Genomic DNA, 20,847 nt, shown 5'->3' with positions numbered 1-20,847 from the left:
CTTTATCTTTTGGGCAATTTTATTGAAGTAAGTTACAAACTAAATTCCAAATTTAATTTGTTAAAATAGCTTTAGCTGTGGATAAAAAATGAATTGCAATTACTTGGAAATCCGACTACCCTTCACTGATAACATGATGGAAGACAGAAGACTAGTTGTATACTATGGAAAATAAAATCACAATCAAAAGAACATAATATGATGCATTTATAAAAATATGGCAACTATACTTGAATTATATAGGGGCTCAAATATAAATAAAAAAAAGGTGCTACCATTTAAATTTAAGTCATCTCCCCCCAATGAAGACTTTTTTTTAAACCCAACTGTAAGCCCTGATGGTGTATGGATTTATACCTGAGAAGCTAAGGGAGGGGGGGACAGAGAGAGAGGAAGGGGTTGTTGTGTTGCTTTACAAATATTATATATATTTATCTATACATCTTTAAAATGGGAAATTTTGATATGTATATTTATGGAAAAAAAACAAAATAAAATATTCAAAAAAACTAGGTTTAGATAATAAGAACAATAAGATCATTGACGATTCTGTGCAACGTTAACAGGTAAATCCTGGCAAAGCCACAGGAGCAGATTGGTTTGTTGTTTACAGAGACTTTGTCAGATCCTTTTAGCTACAATAAAATCAATTGAGATTTTAAACAAATTTATTTTGTCCGACATATTTAAATTTTAATTATGTAAAATCGAACAATTAAAAAAATAAGTTTAAAAGATGAGCCATGTTTTTAAATGTATTTTTACTTGAGCTTAATCTATTATACATATTTGGAGCAATAAAAATGAGACTCTTGATTTAGTTATACAATGAAAATTATTCCATGAAGTTGCATATCAACTTTCTGCAGCATTATTCTAAACCACCTTAAAAGCATTATCACAATCGGCAGGAGCACATTCAAACAAAAATAATTAACATTGTATGTTAATACAGCATTTCAAAAGGAAACTTTAGTTATTGAAGTGAAGAGCAAAGATATAGATATTTCAATACAGATTGTTCAGAAGATTGGTAACCTGTTTAAAATTCCATCAACACTTTGCGAGTGTAGTTAAGAATATTTTGTTATGGAATGTTAATACAATTATGATAAAATATATCTTAAAAAGGTATAGATTGTGGGAGTTAAGGTGTTAGTTTAGGTACACTTCACAGACATCTCAGTAACATTTCACAAAAGAAATGTCATCTGAAATGCAAGAGTTAAGCCTAAGCAGAGACATCATATCTGCCAATATCTACAGTAACTTTGAAGAGTGCCTATGGAGACATCACAAGTAGGTGTTAATTGGACTGATGTGGAATCAAAATGGTCAATCTTTTGCCAGTGATCCAAGTCTTGTTGAAGTTTGCTGTTCTAAGTGGTATCATGTGGTTTTGCAAAAAGAGGAAAAAAACATGCTATTCTCTTTGAGGGAGAGGGTTTCAGTTTACAGCAAAAATTCGTGTTGGAACTGCAAGTTCTGCAGACCAGCTAGGAGACCCCATTTGAAGACAGATATTGAGTTCTGAGTTCAGCCTATTCTAAACCCTTGCCAATTACAAGAGGATGTGGCTGGTTAATATGTTTTTCCTGAAATAAGGGAAAAAGAAGAACTCTCTGTGGTAATCTGGAAGAAGAGGTCATCCTTTGGACAACCCATGAGGGGGCAAGTTTCTTCAACAAGGCACTGAAGTGGCTGATTGAAGGAGATCAGTTTGTGTTGGTGTCCAACGAAGAATGAGTACCTCTCTCTGAAACCAACAAAGACCTTCCTTTGCTGTAACAATTTAAGTTAAAGCACCAGAGCCTGGTGAAGACCATACATGTTAAATTCTGCACACTGTATGGAAAATTACCTGATACCAGTGAACTTGGAGAAGTAAAAAGAACTTTTTTGAACACATACACATTACATTCACTTGGGCTTAGAATTAGAAGGTAGTTAATAGTAATAAGTTAAATAGTGAAGAAAATTTAAAACATTTTTCTTTTAGTAACCAATCTCTTGGAAATGTTCTGTTGCTGTTGGTTCTTGGAGTCATCTGGGCTCATAACAACTTCAATTAAAGTTAGTGGGGCTTTGACATAAAATTTTCCATTCAAAAAGCCCAAAACTTGTAGCACAACACTACAAGCTTGACTAATTTGCTGTTCCAGCTGCTTGTTAGTCAGCCAATTAATATTGATCATGCTTCAAAGTTACAAATTTATTTAACTCAGAACTATAACAAATTTGTATTTTAATTTACTCCCAAAAATGGCATTATGGTTGACCACAAAATCTGCTGAATGTTCAGACAGTTAACTCTACAGCCTTAACATTGGCCTGACAAATATAATCCATCAGCTACTTATGGGGAAAGTTGGAGGGGGAGGGGGGGGGTAGGGGGAAGAGAGAAGTTTATGCTCATAATCTAACACAAGTCAAACAGTATTTATAACGAATGGATCACACACTCCACAAAGCAGTGCATACCCATCGAACCTATGAAATGATATTCCCAAATTTAAAAGTAGCACTAATTAAAATGTGTGCCTGGTTGTCAACCAAAACAATATCACTTTACAAAAACATTAAACTGATTATTGAAACATTAAATCTTAAAAAAAGCAACTGGAGGTACCTGGTTTCAATGAGGTATACTGTATAAACTTCTTGCAAATTCATTGCATTTTTTCCAGTTCGTTTTTCTGCCTCTGACACACTGATCTCCAGTTTCTTCAATAAGCTGCTTTTATCTTCCATTATCTTTTACAGTAAGTTAATTGTAAACAGTAAGAATTAGTATACATATCCCTGCATTTATCTGATCATAGCATTGTTCTGGATAAATGCATGCTATCACAATCGAAGTACACAAATTATATTGGTCTATAATACAACCCATTACATAACCCAAACTTGAAGGGTTTTGATACCTAATAGATAGTTCCTTTCCCCTCAACTGATGCTGCTAGATCCAGAGTTCCTCCAAAGGACTTGTGTCTCCAATAAAATTTTACATAGGCAAGAGTCAAAAAGACAGAAGCATGCTGCAATAGAGCCAAGCAAATCAAAGCCAAAAAATGCAGTAACTAATGTATTGCTTTTTTTTGTCAAGTTTCAATTATAAATCTGGGTATAATTTTTAAAAATGAAATATTAAAGACAAGAAATTAATTTAGAGAATGTCAATTCCAAGTTTACAGTCAAATCAAATGACAATTTCCAAACACTTAATTCCAATAAGACATTTTTTTTGCAACCTTAAAATGAAAGTTAAATTATGAATGTGCTCAGCAGATCAAGCAGTGTTGCAAAGATAAAAACAGTAAACATTTCAGGACAATGACCCCAAAATATCATGAAGAAGGCCTATACTTTGTCAGGCGCTTGATGAGATTTGGTATATCACTGAAGACTCTCAAAAACTTCTACAGGTCTATGCTTCTACAGAGCATTCTGACGGACTGCATCATTGTCTTGTATGGAGGCACCAAATCTCAGAACATGGTAAAACTCCAGAGGGTTGTAGATCGGCCTGCAATATCACAGGCAACAGACTTCAGTCCACTGAGTACATCTACATGAGGTAGTGCCTTTTTAAAAAAAAAAAGCAGCATCTATCCTCAAGCCCTGCATCACTTAGGCCATGCTACCATTGGGAAAGAAGTACAGAAGCCTAAAGACAAGCACTCAGTGGCAGAGGGACAGCTTCTTCCCTGGCCATCAGATTCCTGAATGATCAAAAGTTATGGAAGCAAGATCATCAGCTTTCATTTTCGAATATTACATGGGATTCTATTTTAAAATTAGTAAATTCATCTTTTTGTGCCTGTCACTCACTTCTACAATTTAAGATAGCACATCGAACCTACTAAAGTTCTAAAGTTCAACTGGCTAAATTGTACTCCAACATTTCTTTGCAATGTGACAGGTGCAGGACTGAAGAGGGTACGCTACTACACATGTTCTGGTCTTGCACTTTTCTTTCTTTTTTGGGGAAAATATGTTTTTTTAACCTTATCTTTAGTCCTTAATGTTAATTTGAAACTCTTAATTGCCCTATTTGGATTAACTAAAATAATTGATTTGAATTTAAGTCTCTCAATCCCATGTAATCTCCTTTGCTTCCCTTGTTGCTAGGCATTAAATATGGATTAAATGTAAAGATGCTGTCCTTCCTACTCATACTGAATGGCTATCCAATATAATCCCATGTTTAACTTTAGAGAGAAGAAACAAAATCAGATGCTCTACCAATATGATGGGTTTGAATTTTTTTTTAATTTATACGGTCTTTTTATCAACTACTTTCATAATTTATAAGATTATTCAGATATTGTTTTTGTGATTTTAGTCCTTTCTATATGGTAGTAAATTATATGCACCTACCAACAACTTCAGAAGGGACGGGAGTAGATTTTGTAGAATAGTAATTTTTTTAGTCTTTTTCAATTAGCCATTTTATATTTAAGTGCAAAAAATATTTCGTCTTTCTTTTAGTCCGTTAAAGTGCTTTGTTTTTGTATAATTTTATCTACATATAATTATTACACCTGTATATATATTTTTTTTACATGCTTACTCTGTTTAATGGCTTTTACTTGTTTATCACTATTAAAAACTGATAAAAATATCAAAAGATTCCTGAATGATCAATGAACCAAAGACACTGGGTTACTTTTCGTGCACTATTTTTATGCATTAGTCTTGTCAGATGGTTATAATATGATTGTTTGCACTGTGATGCTGCCACAAAACACCAAATTTCATGACTTGTTCATTGCAATGAATTCTGATTAATTCTTTTTCTTTCTGAGGATGCCACCTTTTCTGAGTATTTCTAGCATTGATTTCATTTCAGATTTATAGTATACAGCATTCTAATTTTATATTAGAAATATAACTTTACTTTTGCATTACTATGTAACCTGCCAAATCTTGCATCTTTTATATTAAAATTCTTTAAATGTCTCATGGAATAAAGGTTTCATAGATGTATTAATTGATCTCTACTGGGAATTTCTTTGGTCCAGAAACTGCTGTAAACATTGATATGTGGCCACTAGAATCACAGTGGATACAATAAAATAAACACATAAGGAGTTTTTAGAGTGAATCAAACCGATTTCCTCTTCATCAACCATGCATCCAGTGCTCCCTTTCTGGTATCCACTACATCCGAGACTTGATCCAGAGTGGGAGATTGCTTGGTTGAGCACCTTCGCTCTGCCCACTGCAATTGCAGACCTCCCAGTGGCCAACCATTTCAATTCTGCACCCCATTCCCACGCCAAAACATTTGCCCACGGCTTCATGCACTGCCAAACCAAGGCCACCCACAAATCGGAGGAACAACACCTAATATTCTGTCCAGTCACTCCAACCAGATGGCATTAATGTTAGCTTTTCTGGTTTCTATTAGGCCCTTACCCTTCCCCTCCACTTCCCAGCTTTTTTCTGCTTCCCTCCCACTCTTATCCACCTATTGGCCTTTTCTCCACTCTATTTTATTTAGGTGCTTTTTGCTCATACCTTGACAAAGGGCTCAGGTTCAGAATGTGGCTATATAAGGAACTTTCAGGTGGCCAATTGCCCCGCATATAAAGCCGCATGTTTAGGCAATATGCAGCTGTTTTGAGGCCACCTGAATGTGCAGGAGGCGCTCTTGAGACCCTCCTCCGAGAGGGATAATCAGCTCAGCGGCTCCCCCAGCCACCTGAATGCAGCTGGCTGAAAGCGGAAGTTAAAGGGTCAGGCTGCTGATCACAGATGACACTGAGCAGGAGCCGGAGTGTGCTCAGAGCCACATCCTGTGCAGGTGTGTCCTTCAGGTGGCCAGCATTGCGCTTTAAAAGGCTGCTTCTTCAGGCACATTCTTAGCGTAGAATGCACCTGAAAAAGCCTATAAAGAACGTGTCATGACCTGCTGAGTTTCTCCAGCTCTTGTGTATTGAACTACAATCACAGCACCTGCAGACATTCTTGTTTAACAATATACTGTACTTCCTTTACTTGTTCTCTATTGCTGTTAAGAAATTCTCTTCCTTTGTTAGTTCTATTTCCACACCCGACCCTCCTCATCCAGAGTAGCAAATCCAGTTGTAAAATAAACAAGCGCAATACTCTACTTGAATGCATGTGACATTCGTAACAAGATAGTTGATAGCACAGATGGCAACATTCAAACAAGAATGGTTATTGCAGATGAAAGATTTCAGGCTAGTCATGACTGTGTGCTCAAAATATATATACGTGTGTGTGTGTGTGTGTGTGTGTGTGTGTGTGTGTGTGTGTGTGTGTGTGTGTGTGTGTGTGTGTGTGTGTGTGTGTGTGTGTGTGTGTGTGTATATGGTGCCTGCCACATTGACCACCGCCAGTGGGCTGATATCGCCTCAAACCTTGCATCTTGGTGCCTCACAGTTCAGCGGGCAGCAACCTCCTTTGAAGAAGACCGCAGAGCCCACCTCACTGACAAAAGACAAAGGAGGAAAAACCCAACACCCAACCCCAACCAACAAATTTTCCCCTGCAACCGTGTCAGCCTGTCCCACATTGGACTTGTCAGAGAGAGAGAGAAGAGAGAGAGAGAGAGAGAGAGAGAGAGAGAGAGAGAGAGAGAGAGAGAGAGAGAGATTGTGTGTGTGTCCCTCAACAGCCCCCAAGGCTAGAGCTGGATGAGGTCCTCACCCAGGATGAGACATATAAGGCAATCGAACAACTGAAAAATGGCAAAGCAGCAGGTATGGATGGAATCCTCCCCCCAGAGGTCTGGAAGGCTGGCGGCAAAACTCTGCATGCCAAACTGCATGAGTTGTTCAAGCTTTGTTGGGACCAAGGAAAACTGCCTCAGGACCTTCGTGATGCCACCATCATCACCCTGTACAAAAACAAAGGCAAGAAATCAGACTGCTCAAACTACAGGGGAATCACGCTGCTCTCCATTGCAGGCAAAATCTTCGCTAGGATTCTACTAAATAGAATAATACCTAGTGTCGCCGAGAATATTCTCCCAGAATCACAGTGCGGCTTTTGCGCAAACAGAGGAACTACTGACATGATCTTTCCCCTCAGACAGCTCCAAGAAAAGTGCAGAGAACAAAACAAAGGACTCTACATCACCTTTGTTGACCTCACCAAAGCCTTCGACACCGTGAGCAGAAAAGGGCTTTGGTAAATACTAGAGCGCATCGGATGTCCCCCAAAGTTCCTCAACATGATTATCCAACTGCACGAAAACCAACAAGGTCGGGTCAGAAGGGCTCTCTGAACCCTTCTCCATTAACAATGGCGTGAAGCAAGGCTGTGTTCTCGCACCAACCCTCCTTTCAATCTTCTTCAGCATGATGCTGAAACAAGCCATGAAAGACCCCAACAATGAAGATGCTGTTTACATCCGGTACCGCACGGATGGCAGTCTCTTCAATCTGAGGTGCCTGCAAGCTCACACCAAGACACAAGAGAAACTTGTCCGTGAACTACTCTTTGCAGATGATGCCGCTTTAGTTGCCCATTCAGAGCCAGCTCTTCAGCGCTTGACGTCCTGCTTTGCGGAAACTGCCAAAGTGTTTGGCCTGGAAGTCAGCCTGAAGAAAACTGAGATCCTCCATCAGCCAGCTCCCCACCATGACTACCAGCCCCCCCACATCTCCATCGGGCACACAAAACTCAAAACGGTCAACCAGTTTACCTATCTCGGCTGCACCATTTCATCAGATGCAAGGATCGACAATGAGATAGACAACAGACTCGCCAAGGCAAATAGCGCCTTTGGAAGACTACACAAAAGAGTCTGGAAAAACAACCAACTGAAAAACCTCACAAAGATAAGATACAGAGCCGTTGTCATACCCACACTCCTGTTCGGCTCCGAATTATGGGTCCTCTACCGGCATCACCTACGGCTCCTAGAACGCTTCCACCAGCGTTGTCTCCGCTCCATCCTCAACATCCATTGGAGCGCTTTCATCCCTAACGTCGAAGTACTCGAGATGGCAGAGGTCGACAGCATCGAGTCCACGCTGCCGAAGATCCAGCTGCGCTGGGTGGGTCACGTCTCCAGAATGGAGGACCATCGCCTTCCCAAGATCGTGTTATATGGCGAGCTCTCCACTGGCCACCGTGACAGAGGTGCACCAAAGAAAAGGTACAAGGACTGCCTAAAGAAATCTCTTGGTGCCTGCCACATTGACCACCGCCAGTGGGCTGATATCGCCTCAAACCGTGCATCTTGGCGCCTCACAGTTTGGCGGGCAGCAACCTCCTTTGAAGAAGACCGCAGAGCCCACCTCACTGACAAAAGGCAAAGGAGGAAAAACCCAACACCCAAACCCAACCAACCAACCAATTTTCCCCTGCAGCCGCTGCAACCGTGTCTGCCTGTCCCGCATCGGACTTGTCAGCCGGGTTGGCATTACCCAACTTTAGAATTTATTACTGGGCAATTAATATTAGTTACTTAAGGTATTGGTTGAATTATTCAGAATTATCTGTAAATCCCCATTGGGTAAATTTAGAAATTAAACCGATACAAAATTTTTCAATTAGCTCTATTGTGGGAGCTGCTCTCCCTTTTACTCTTACTAAATTATATAAACAAATTGATAATCCAATGGCTAAACATACACTACGTATATGGTTTCAATTCCGGAGATTTTTTGGCCTAAGTCATTTTATCTTGGAAACTCCTATTGTACTAAATTTCCTTTTTCATCCCTCTCTAATTGATCAAGCTTATTTAGTCTGGAAAGTTAAAGGTATAACATGCTTTTCGGATTTATTCTTGGATAACTCTTTCATGTCATTTCAACAATTATCCATGAAATGTGATTTACCTCGATCTCATTTCTTTCGATATTTGCAGATTAGGAGTTTCTTAGTTTCGACTTTACCCTCTTTTCCCCAATCGGGAGACTTCGACTGTTTTAGAGGATATACTATATTCAAAATTCCCTCCAAAAGGTGTGATATCTAAATTATATAATATAATTACAAAAATAAATTCTGGGACTTTTGAAAAGTTTAAAAATGATTGGGAAAGAGAACTCGACCTTCATATTTCCAATGAAAATTGGAATAAAATTCTGCGACTGGTAAACTCTTCTTCTCTATGTGCAAAACATTCACTAATACAGTTTAAAGTTGTTCATAGAGCTCACACGTCTAAAGATAAACTCCATCGCTTTTATTCTCATATCGATCCTATATGTGATAAATGTCAATTGGAAATAGCTTCCCTTACACATATGTTTTGGTCCTGTCCCTCTTTAAAGAATTATTGGAAGGAAATTTTTTCCATTATATCTACTGTTTTGAATATTGATTTACAACCACATCCCATTACTGCAATTTTTGGATTACCTATGATAGATTTGACTTATTTATCTCTTCCTGCGGATCGTATGATTGCTTTTCTTACACTAATGGCTAGAAGATCTATACTATTGAATTGGAAAGAGGTTAATCCTCCCACTGTTTTCCAATGGTTTACCCAAACTATACTATGTTTAAATTTAGGGAAAATTAGAAACTCTGTCTATGAATCCCCTTCTAAGTTTGAGTTAACCTGGCGACCATTTATTCAATATTTTCATTTGTGGTGAGTTGATCTGGCTCTGTTTTCTTTCTATGATTATGTATGATAATTGGGCTGTAAGATGAGATCGGAGTGATCGGCGTGGTTTAGCTATATCTGTAGGTTTTTTTTTAAGTTTTTTTTTAAGTTTTTTTAATTCAGATTTGTTTTTTCTTCTTTTTTGGGTTTTTTTCCTCTTTTTTATTATATTGTTATTAATTATATCTTTTTTTTTTAGAGACAGTTCACACCCTAAACTGATCTAAAATTTTTTATGATATATTTTTATTCTGTAATATTATTGTTTAATATCTCTGTATTAATTCATTACTTACTATGTATTTTTATCTCTTTGAACTGTATGTGTTTATAAATTATAATAATAATAAAAAGATTGAAAAAGAAAGAAAAGACTTGTCAGCCACAAATGTGCCTGCAGCTGACGTGAACTTTTACCCCCTCCATAAATCTTCATCCGCGAAGCCAAGCCAAAGATACACACACATACATGCTTTTAAAAAATACAGACCAAAGGGGTGGCATTGTAATCAATGAAGGTAGCAGAAGTTCTGAGTCAAGAGATAAAGTGGATGGTGATGGAGAATCAGCTTGGGTTGAAATCATAAATAACAGAAGACCATTTGTAGTTGACTGACCCCTTTCTCTTTCCTCCTCACAAAGAATAAAGTGATCTCTATAAATCAAAGCATAAATGGGGATGCTTGAAAGGAACAACAATTATCAAGAGAGATTTTAAACTACAAATTGGTTAGATAAACCAAACTGCAGGGATATCATTTTGTCAAAAACATCAGGGGTTGCTCTCAATCAAAAGCAGTGTGTTGGGTCGTGGGCAAAATAATGAAATTCCAAATACAGTTGGACGATGAACCCCATCAATTCTCGAAAGAGTAAAGCAAACAGATCCACCAGGAGCCCGAACAAACCTATTCCCTTGGCGGACGCCGAGAGGCTCATGAACTGCTTCCAGCATTCCTGGTCGGGAGGAACAGCAGGGCAGGAACTGGACGTCCCAGTTTCGACCAACACTTAACGTGAGACCTTTCAAGACCACCTCAAGACAAAGAAGTTGAAGAGGCCAGGTAGTCAGCTAATTATTTGTCCCTTTCGGGACCCCTCCCTCAGTAAACTCGATTTATGGAGAGACACCAACTCGGCCCCTCCTCGGTTAACCGGTCAACACCTTGCTCCAAAACCCCTAGACCGCGTGGCTGGGCGAAAAGGCCCCGCACACCGAGTCCGCCCGGGAACCGCTCCCCAACCCGGACGGAGGCGACCGCCGAGCCCTGGGCCGGCTCCCGACTTGCCCGCAGCCCGCCCGGCTCAGTACCGTGTTTTCGTGGCCGGACAACGTGCCTTGACCGAACTGAAGATCGGACTCAGATGGGGGTGCAGAGTTACCCCCGGCCCACACCCGCTCCGCCTCTTGGCCGGCCTGATCGGCCATCATCCACGCAACCCTCACTGCGCAGTTGCGGCTGCTCGGTCCGCCTTTCAAGGCGCAGCCCTCACTGCGCAGCCGCAGCTGCTCGGTCCGCCTTTCAAGGCGCAGCCCTCACTGCGCAGCCGCAGCTGCTCGGTCCGCCTTTCAAGGCGCAGCCCTCACTGCGCAGCCGCGGCTGCTCGGTCCGCATTTCAAGGCGCAGCCCTCGCTGTTCCTCTGGTACAATGAGTGACTCCACGATGCCAATCAATGGTAGGGAGATCGATAGGACCCCCTTTCCCGGCTAAATGTGATCTGATTAGGGATCGCGTGGGCTTCTCTCTCTCTCTCTCTCTGACTGGAAGAGGCGCTGAGGCAGTTCCTGCCACTGGCGAATCTGTCTGCCTTGCAGCAGGCAAAAAGAAATGTCATGTGATATGACCCTGTTTTATTACTCTGACAATAAATTCAATCTTGAATCTTGGTATAATCCTAAGTTTTTGCACACAAGTATGCCACATAATAAGATGAATCAGGTTTATGAAAAGACTCAATTGTTCAGAGGAAATTGCAAGGAATAATGTGAATATAAAGCACAACTGGGAGCAGTCAATCTTAACAGACATTAGAGTTGCAATGACGTCAATGGGGTATGGGGAGAGAGGGATAAACTTGCAAGGACCTGCCAGTGACCAGACCCTTCAATACCCCACCCCATGGTAACAGGGACATGTCGGTCTTGTGTTCTGCCAGTTTGAAATAGGTGTAAATTCGAGGAACATTCTCCAACCAGATGCATCAATATTGGCTGCTCCAATTTCTGATAACCCTCGCCCTTTTCCTTCCCCTCATCATCACCCACACCTCCCTTCCTCCAGCTCCTCACCTTCTTCCTTTCTCCTAATAGAGAGCATCTTTTTCAGTCCCTGTCCCTCCTTTATCACCTCATAACTCCTTTCTCTTCCCATCTTGTGTCTACCTATCAACTCACCGGTGGACCTCCCCACCTTCTTATTCAGGTGTTTTGCCTGGATTTTTAGGATGCCTGAAGACATAAAATATCAACTGACTATTGCTTTTCAAGGATGCTGCGTGACCTGCTGAGTTCCTCCAGCGCTTTTGTGTATTGTACTAATTACCCAGCATCTGCAGAGCTCTTGTTTACAATCATAATAAGTTTATGTTTATTGTCATATACATTGTACAATGTGCATATGCACCTCAATTCTTACTTGCTGCAGCCAAACAGGTACTTCATAAAATAAGCTGCAATAGTATAAAAGAGTCAATAAATACAAAAGATAAATATCTAATACTATTCACAGTTATTGCAGTGTGAGGGGGAAAATGGCACTATAAAAGTAATGATAGACCTTTTTGGAAGTTTTGGCATAATTAATGAGTAGTGTAGTAAAGGAAGGTTCAAACACCTGATAATCCCATTGTTTAAAAATGGTCTTGAACCTAGTGATGTTGGTCTTCGGGCATCTGTACCTTCTTCCTGAAGGTAGCAGTGAGAAGAGGTTATGACCAGGATAATGGAGGTCTATTATGGTGTTGGCTGCCTTCTTGAGGCAGTGATTCATATAAATCTCCTCATGAATGGGAGTTTGGAGCTTGCGGTGGATGTTAAGTGGTGCTGGGACGAAGATTGTGTCAGCAATGATCTCATTAAATGGTAGAACGAGCATGAGGAGCCAATTAGCCTGCCTTGACTCCTATTTGTTATGTTCTTCTATCTGATGTGCAAGTTTCAATTTCCTGCTTTCTAAAAACTGTTTTTGTGCATTTTACTTTTTAAAATATTGCTTCAATATGGAAAATTATTTGAGGTCAAGAAAGTAGGCCTTTTCGACAGGACCACCATAACTAGAATGCACCTCATGTTGGGAGAATGGAAGTTACTGTGGGAGTGCATGCATTTGTCCCTTTACGTGCTTACACATATAAATTAATCTTAAATTCTAAATTTGATTATGTAAATACTATAACGTATGACATTGCATTTAACTATTCTAATTCACAAGATAAAGGAACAGAAGTAGGTCATTCAGTCCATCGAGTCTGCTCTGCCACTCCATCATGAGCTAAACCATTCTCACATCTAGATCCAATTTCCGGTCTTTTCCCCATATCCCTTGATACCCTGACTAATTAGATCCCATCAAGCTCCTCCTTAAACCCCCCAATGATTGGGCCTCCACAGCTGTATGTGGCAATGAATTCCACAAATCCACAACCTTCTGGCTAAAGAAATTTCTCTTCATTTCTGTTTTAAATGGGTACCCTCTAATTATAAGACTGTGCCTTCTTGTCCAGGACTCACCCACAAGGGAGACATCTTATTCACATCTACTCTGTCCAATCCTTTCAGTATTTGAAATGTTTCCACTCCTTCTTCTACACTCATTCTTCTGCACTCATTCTTCTATACTCCAACGAATACAGTCCAAGAGCTGATAAATACTCCTCATATGTTAGCTCTTGCATTTCAGAAATCATCGTAGTAAATATTCTCTGAACTCTCCAAAATCAGTACATCCCTTCTAAGATAAGGGGCCCAAAACTGCACACAATACTCCAAATGAGGTCTCACCAGTGCCCCATAGAGCCTCATCAACGCCTCCTTACTCTTAGACACGATTCCTCTTAATGAATGCTAACATAGCATTCATTTTCTTTACTGCTGATCCAACCTGGTAGTTACCCTTTAGGGTATCCCGCACAAGGACCCCCAAGTTCCTATGCACTTCTGAATTTTGAATTTTCTCCTCATCTAAATAGTGATCTGCCTGTTTTAACTAAACTCCATTTCATCCATATCAATATAATATTACTGTCATTAGATGTTTTATCTGTATTTATACATATTAAGCAATTTAATGAGATATGATCTTTCCCTCGTTGAATGTAAACAAATATTAATTATGTGAGTAAATATGAAATCCCCAATCACTGTGAAATACATTGAATTATATAGTGGATTGTAAGGAGCTGAAAATTCAAAGTTCCACATATGTTTCTGAAAGATGGATTTTTTCTATAAACTTTCTCTTATAATTGATACCTGAAATATGACCATGGCTGCAAGTTCAGCATTTAATCCCCACTTTTAAATGCCCTTGAGAAGATGGTCACATGCTGACTTTTTTGACTGCTGCAATCCTTCTGGTTCTGGTATTTTCACAGTGCGATGAAGGAAGGAACTCCAGAATCTTGATGCAGCACCAGTGGTATATCTTCAAGTCTGCACGACGCATGAACTGGGGATGTTTTTTTACAGTAAGATGATAATAAACTTGAACTTGATCTTCCTGGCAAAGTGCCTTAGTAGATTTTATAGATGATGCTTAATGCAGTAAAAGTACACTGGTGATGAAGGATATGATTTGTCATCTTTTAGTCTCTTTGATTTTCCCAACACTATCTTTTCATAAAGTTTATTGCTTTGAGATACCCGCTGGTGTAATTCTCTCCTCAGAATCATTGAGGTGTTATTAAACCACATTATTAGGGCCTCTGTGAACCCAAGCTCACAACATCGTTTCAATGCAACCATTCTCCCCCATTAATTGCACCTGTAACAACAGGTAGAATTAAGCCTGCACCAAAAATATGGAATAAAACAATGAATCGTCTCCGTGGGATTTTATCAGCTTTGATGAACTTTGGTGGTGCTGAACAGGATCAGGACAGGACATACTGTAGATAATTTGATGACAATGCAAAAGTAGCAAATGAAGCCTACGTCAGCTGACAAATTCAATAACCTGGAACAAACAATGGATCATGGCTGCACATCCTCCCTTAAATATAAATCGATGGGACATGTCTTTGAAATGAAGCCCCTCTCAGAAAAGGGTCAAATGCAATTTATAAATGCTGAGCCAGCCATTTTCAAGATAATGTGCTTTAAATTAGTTGTCATGAGTTTCCTTGATACTGTATACTAATTCTACTGAGAAAACCATTGAAAGTCTTTGTTTTCCATTTCAACAATTTTCCTACACTTTCATGTAATATTCCATGTCTCTACTTCGATGGAATTTATGATTATTTTTTCTCATCTCTTTCTACATGTTTGTGGAAACTCTAAATCTTTTATTAATTTTCTGGGTGCTTTACACACATTTTCCATCTTCTTGCTCTTGTTTCTTTTTAATTTACTTTCGCAGTTATTCAGCCAATTTTAAATTCTGAAACCACAATGGACCAAATTGAGTTTTTAATCCAGGGTCATCAGTGGCAAAGTGTTGCAGTATCTTGCTGGTATTTTTCAGCTGAGATATTTGCCCTATCAGGTAAATGTAAAAATTCTTGGGAAACCATTTGAAGAAGAACAGGATAACTCTTGCTTGCCAATATTTACTCCTAGGCCAGCATCCATAATACAAAGTGAGTAGCATAGAATGTAGGACTTTGCAGTGTGCAAATTATTTGCAGGTTTCTGCTACATTGCAGAAAGGACTGAACTTCAAAAGTTGGCTGGAGAATCCTTTGGGGCATCAGATTACTGAAAGTTCATTCTATTCTTCAACTGTTGAGAGAGGTTTCCCCTATGACTGCATATAACCATGTGCATTGCTCCCCCTTTGGGAAAATTTTATGTAGATCCAGCCAAGCAGGAGCCAACTGCAGTTCCTTTTTGATTAAATCTGCGCTGCATGCTGTCTGTCTCAGATTGGTAGTTGCAATGTAAATCTGCACTCAATTTATGACATTCATAATAGAATGGTACTGTGGATCAACTGATCCGATGGAAATTCTACTGCATTTGAAAATAAAGTAACTACAAGTATTATCTACCAATGCTGAGTCTACATTTTTATCAAGCACTCATGCATTTGCCAGTTGGTAACTTGGATCTGTGAACAAAATGGTTTTCATGAGAATTTGCAAAATCATTACAAATCAGCCCCATCAGAGGTTGTACAAAGTTATAAATTTGGAATCTGAAATTGGAGATTTGAGAAATTATTACAGATTAAACGATCACAAATACGGGGCATTTTTTGGCCGTTCGAGTAAACTTTTGTGTGAGCCAGCAGATGAGCCTATCCATTTCAAGTTACTGAATATTAAATCTAACATTCAAAATGTACATACATGATTGCTACATCAATGGAAATAATGTCTAAAAATGCAAAGTAATTTTGATTATCAAAAAATTTTAGTGTAAATGCAATTGGAGAAGCCATGGCAGGTACAAATGCAGGAGCCTGATGTAGAGTCTGGATCACATGAGGAAGAGAGAAATGAAAATCAGGACCAGTGGAAAAGCCCTTTGCCATGGTAATTGTTCTGCATAGGTGTTTCAGTTAAGGAGAGCAAGAATCTTTGATTAGAGAGCAAAATCCCCTTTGTATGCAAGGCGAAACAGAATATGGCAACCAAAACCCAGAGACGTACAATAATTTCATTGCCCACAGTACATTGCCCCTGATATGTAGGTGAGTGGTAAAATTTGAGGGCAGCTGATGAGGATGTGGTAGGAAAAAAAATCAGATGAACATAGAATTAGTGCAAATGGGTGATTGATGGGCAGCACTAACTTGGTGGGCTAAAGGGTCTGTTTCTGTGTTGCATCTGACCATGACTCTAAAGATATCTCCCAAATGAAGGGAAAATGCAATGGAAAAGTGGTGTACAAAACATTGAAGCAGATGAACAAAATTAAGAGGTTTCTTTTTAAATTCCACCATCTTAATGAGGACAAAGAAGGCAATGAACATTCAAATGATCACATATATCAAGCCACTCTAGTGAGCAGCACTGATGAAAAAGTGAACTAGGTCATGGAGTTGCAGGCTCACATTGGGCTGACATCAAAATGGTCCCGGTGGGAGGGGCCAAAGAGGATCATGGGAGTGGTTCTGATAAGCTCTTGGAGAGTTCCAGTAAAGTCAGTTGGTTGGTCTAACTCAGTCACAACTTCCGTGTGTGTTTTTATTCTTTTGTTCGCTGCACAGCACACCGACCACAGAGGTGACCCTAACGGTCCAAAATGGCATTTTGGACCACTCTATGAATGAGATGAGCACACAGAATGCAGTCTTGCTGAAGCTGCTGACCTTTTGGACCTCACAGTCGCTAGTCTGGTTCGAACAGGCAGAAGCCCATTTTCAGGTCAGGCAGATCACCGCAGACTCCACTAAGATATTACAACGTGATCAATTTGCTGGACCAGGAGACTGCCGGATGGATCAATATCTTACATCAGCAGCCAGCTGCTGAAAAGAATGAGGCAATGAAGGCGCTCCTTATCCGCACCTTTGGCCTTTCCCGCCGCGAACGAGTGGCTCAGTTTCTCCACATGGGCAGCCTGGCCAACCTCACGCTGTCTGCCCTTATGAACAATATGCTGGCATTAATGGACGTCCATAGGCCCTACTTACTGTTCAAGTAGATATTTCTCAAACAGATGCCGGAAGACTCCTCACGGATGACGACTTCAACGACCCACGCAGGTTAGCAGCCCATGCGGATGCCAAGAAATATGGCAGGACATCCGTTGTCCGAGTTGCTGTGTCACACACAGCAACTCGTTTCTCTTTAATTCCACCAAGGAGGCCAGCAACAGCTGCAGCAGGTGCAGACTCAAACTCGGAGCGGTGGTGTTTCTACCATCAGAAATGGGGTTCTAGACACTGCTGTCCACCTTGCTCCCATCCAAGAAACACCGGGGCCGGCCATCGCTGATGGCTATGACAGTTGACAGCCTCCTTTATCTTTGGGACCAGCAGTCATGGTGACGTTTCCTCATGTCCACCTCAATCCGAGACACCTGCGCCAGAAAGTCGAGACCGTCCCTTACTGCCACCAATAGCAACATTAGCACGTATGGGGTGCGGACCATCCTACTTGAGTTTGGCTTCTGCTGTTTTACATGGACCTTCACTTGGCTAAGATGTTACTGGGCACAGACTTCCTTCAAGCCCATTCCCTCCTGGTGGACCCGAAAGGTCACTGTCTGGTCAATTCCAGTTCCTGGTGTCAGCTGCAAGGATCACACGACCTCTTTTCAAGCTGCTGTCCAGTCAGACCAAAGAATTCAGCTGAGACGCAGAGTCTTCTGATACTTTCCACCAGGCCAAAGACACTCTGGCTAATGCCACCCTTCCAATTAATCTACACGTTGATGTCCCCACTGCCCTCACAGTCGACGCATCCAGCATGGCCATCGATGGTGTCCTGGAGCAGCTGATTGATGGCCATTAGGGGTTTCATGAGCAGACACTTGCACCGCCAGAGCAGAAGTACAACAAGGAGTTGCTAGCCTTTTACCTTGTCATACACAATTTCTGTTATTTCCTTGAAGGATGGGATTTAACAATCTTCACTGATCACAAGCCCCTCACTTTTGCCTTCATCAAGGTGTCGAACCCATGTTTGGCAAGGCAGCAGTGTCACATATCTCAGAATACAAAGCAGCTATCAAGCACATTTCCAACAAGAACAATCTCATGGTTGATGCTCTGTCCTGTACGTCTGTCCTGTCTGTGCACTCCCTGTCCCACGGAATTGAAAATACAGCACTCCCAGTGGCCCAGTGCCAGGATGGTGAGATACCAGTCTTTTGCACTGCAATCCCAGGGCTACAGTTGGAAGACATGCATTTCAGGCCATCCAAAGCTACACTTCTCTGTGACGTGTCCACCGGCTGACCTAGGCCTATTGTTCCTGCCACGAAGAGGCGTTGTGTCTTCGATGTGCTACATGGGTTGGCTCACCCATCCATCTGAGCGACAACTCAACTGGTCACAGGCAGATTCGTGTGGTGTGGCCACTGGGCCAGAACTTGATTGCACTGTCGGACATCCAAGGTGAAGCTCCTCTTCATTCCTTCCCGCCGATACACAGATGGACATCACATGGACATCATCAGGCCACTGCCAGTTTCCAGAGGTGACACATACCTGTTCACAACAGTGGACAGGTTCATTAGATAGCCGGAAGCTGTCCCGCTCTCAGACACTTCCACTACATCCTACACCAGGGCCCTCATCTCCAACTGGATAGTCTGTTTCAGCCTTCCTTCCAATATCATGTTGGAGAGGGGGGCACAGTTCACTTCCGGCCTATGGGCAGCAATGGCACAGCTCCTAGGGATTCAGTAACATTAAACTACACCCTACCACCCACAGGTTAACGGCCTGGTGGAAAGTTTCCATCGGCATTTGAAGACAGCCCTCATGGCACAGCTCTGACGCCCCAGTGGGTGGACAAGCTGTCTTGGGTACTCCGTGGCATTTGCACAGCACCGAAGGAGGATTTAGCTATGTCCTCTGCTGAGTTCGTCTATGGGGGTCCATTGACCGTCCTGGGAAAGTTTGTGCCTGTGGCTCGTGGCGAGGAGGAAACAACTTCGGAACTGCTAACGCAACTTCACGAGAAGGTGGGCACCCTGACTCCTGTCCCAACCTTACGCCATGGTCCAGCTCCAATCCTACATCCCAAAGGATCTCGAAGACTGTGAATACATCTTCATAAGGAGACGCGTGCAGCAGATGCCCCTTCAGCACCCCCATACGAAGGTCCATACAAGGTGTAATGACACTACAGGACTACGTGCCTTTTGGTCATTGGAGGTAGGCAGGAAATGTTCACGATCGACTGCCTCAAATTAGCACACCTTGACTTCGACCAACCAGTAACTGTTCCAGCCCCATGGCGGAAAGGTTGGTCTCCCAAATGCACAAACTGTTTACGAAACTGTGGACTCAGCACATCCAAACTCTGGTTCTGGGGTGGGGAAGGGGGTGTAGGTCATGTACGAGCTACACTGATCCACAAGTGAACCAGGTCACCGAAGTGCAGACTCGCACTGGGCTGACATCACAGTGCTCCTGGTGGGAGGGGCCAAAAAGGATCATGGAAGTGATGCTGATAATCTCTCGGAGAATTCCAGTAAAGTCATTTGGTTCAACTCACTCACAGCTTCTGTGTGATTTTTTTTTCTTTCGTTTGCACCCCAGCACACCGACCACAGTACCACGAAGGGTAGAATCGTCACCAAAAATAATTGAGGTGATTGTGTAAGATAATTCAGGGTTCCATACCATTAGTAACATCACAATTGCAAATGAGATGGAGGAGAAAAATGTTTAGAATCTTGAGAAAGTATTCAGATGTCCTTAACAACATAATGTTAATCTTTTAAAAAAAAAGGCAGTGTGTCCAAATGCAGAAGGAAGTCACATAGTTATATGTGTGCATAAATAAAAATAAGTTATGGCTAATAATAGAGACTTATTAGCCAGCTTCGAATGGAGAAGTTGAGAGTTCAGATTGCACAGTAAAAGAAACACTAAGGAAATAGGCCATAGAAGAATGATTAGATATCACCATGAAACACCATGTTCAGCCTTTCCTCTTGAAGTTGGACACAGTAGTGCAGGTGTGACCTCACTCGACTATATAAGCTGGCCCACCTCTGACCCTGTAATTCTTCCCCATAAAATTCCCAATAAAGGCTGATAGCCCTCATCTCCTCCCTCCATACCAGCACATAGAAGCATGTCTGTTGTTTCAGGATATTAAAGTCTTTAATCACTTACTTCGAGTCTGCTTGTGATTATTGATCACACTAAACTTCTAAACTGTAGGGAAACACCATACTCCACAACAGAATAGGGACCTACCTAAAGCAAATGAGAAAGAGTAAGAATTATAATACAATCTACATGGAGAAGGGGTTCAATCTCCCTGAAACATTTGTATGTTTCGGTCATCTGGCATCTGACAGACAAGAAGGTTGGCTCTAGGGAAAGAGTGGAGGAATATGTTTCTATATAAACAAAATAGAGAGAGTCCGGAGAATGTTGACAGGATTTCAGGGTCT

At 41.2% G+C, this 20,847-nt stretch overlaps 1 protein-coding gene across 1 annotated transcript in view; it reads right to left on the bottom strand.

Moving 5' to 3' along the window:
• Positions 1–11,123, bottom strand: part of snx4 (sorting nexin 4) — a 67,456-nt gene extending 56,333 nt beyond the window's left edge. Inside the window, exons 1-2 of the mRNA XM_069935287.1 lie at positions 10,914–11,123; positions 2,630–2,754 (exon numbers count right to left, since the gene is read on the bottom strand). Coding sequence (XP_069791388.1) covers positions 2,630–2,754; positions 10,914–11,033 — 245 coding nt within the window. The 5' untranslated portion in view covers positions 11,034–11,123. The remainder of the gene's footprint in view (positions 1–2,629; positions 2,755–10,913) is intronic.
• Between the last annotated feature and the right edge of the window lie 9,724 nt (positions 11,124–20,847).

The sequence above is a fragment of the Narcine bancroftii genome, chromosome 4, assembly GCF_036971445.1.
Source record: "Narcine bancroftii isolate sNarBan1 chromosome 4, sNarBan1.hap1, whole genome shotgun sequence".
In the NCBI taxonomy this organism is placed as follows: Eukaryota; Metazoa; Chordata; class Chondrichthyes; order Torpediniformes; family Narcinidae; genus Narcine; species Narcine bancroftii.
Note: the sequence above shows the minus strand (reverse complement) of the source record. Positions and strands in the feature narration are given on the sequence as shown.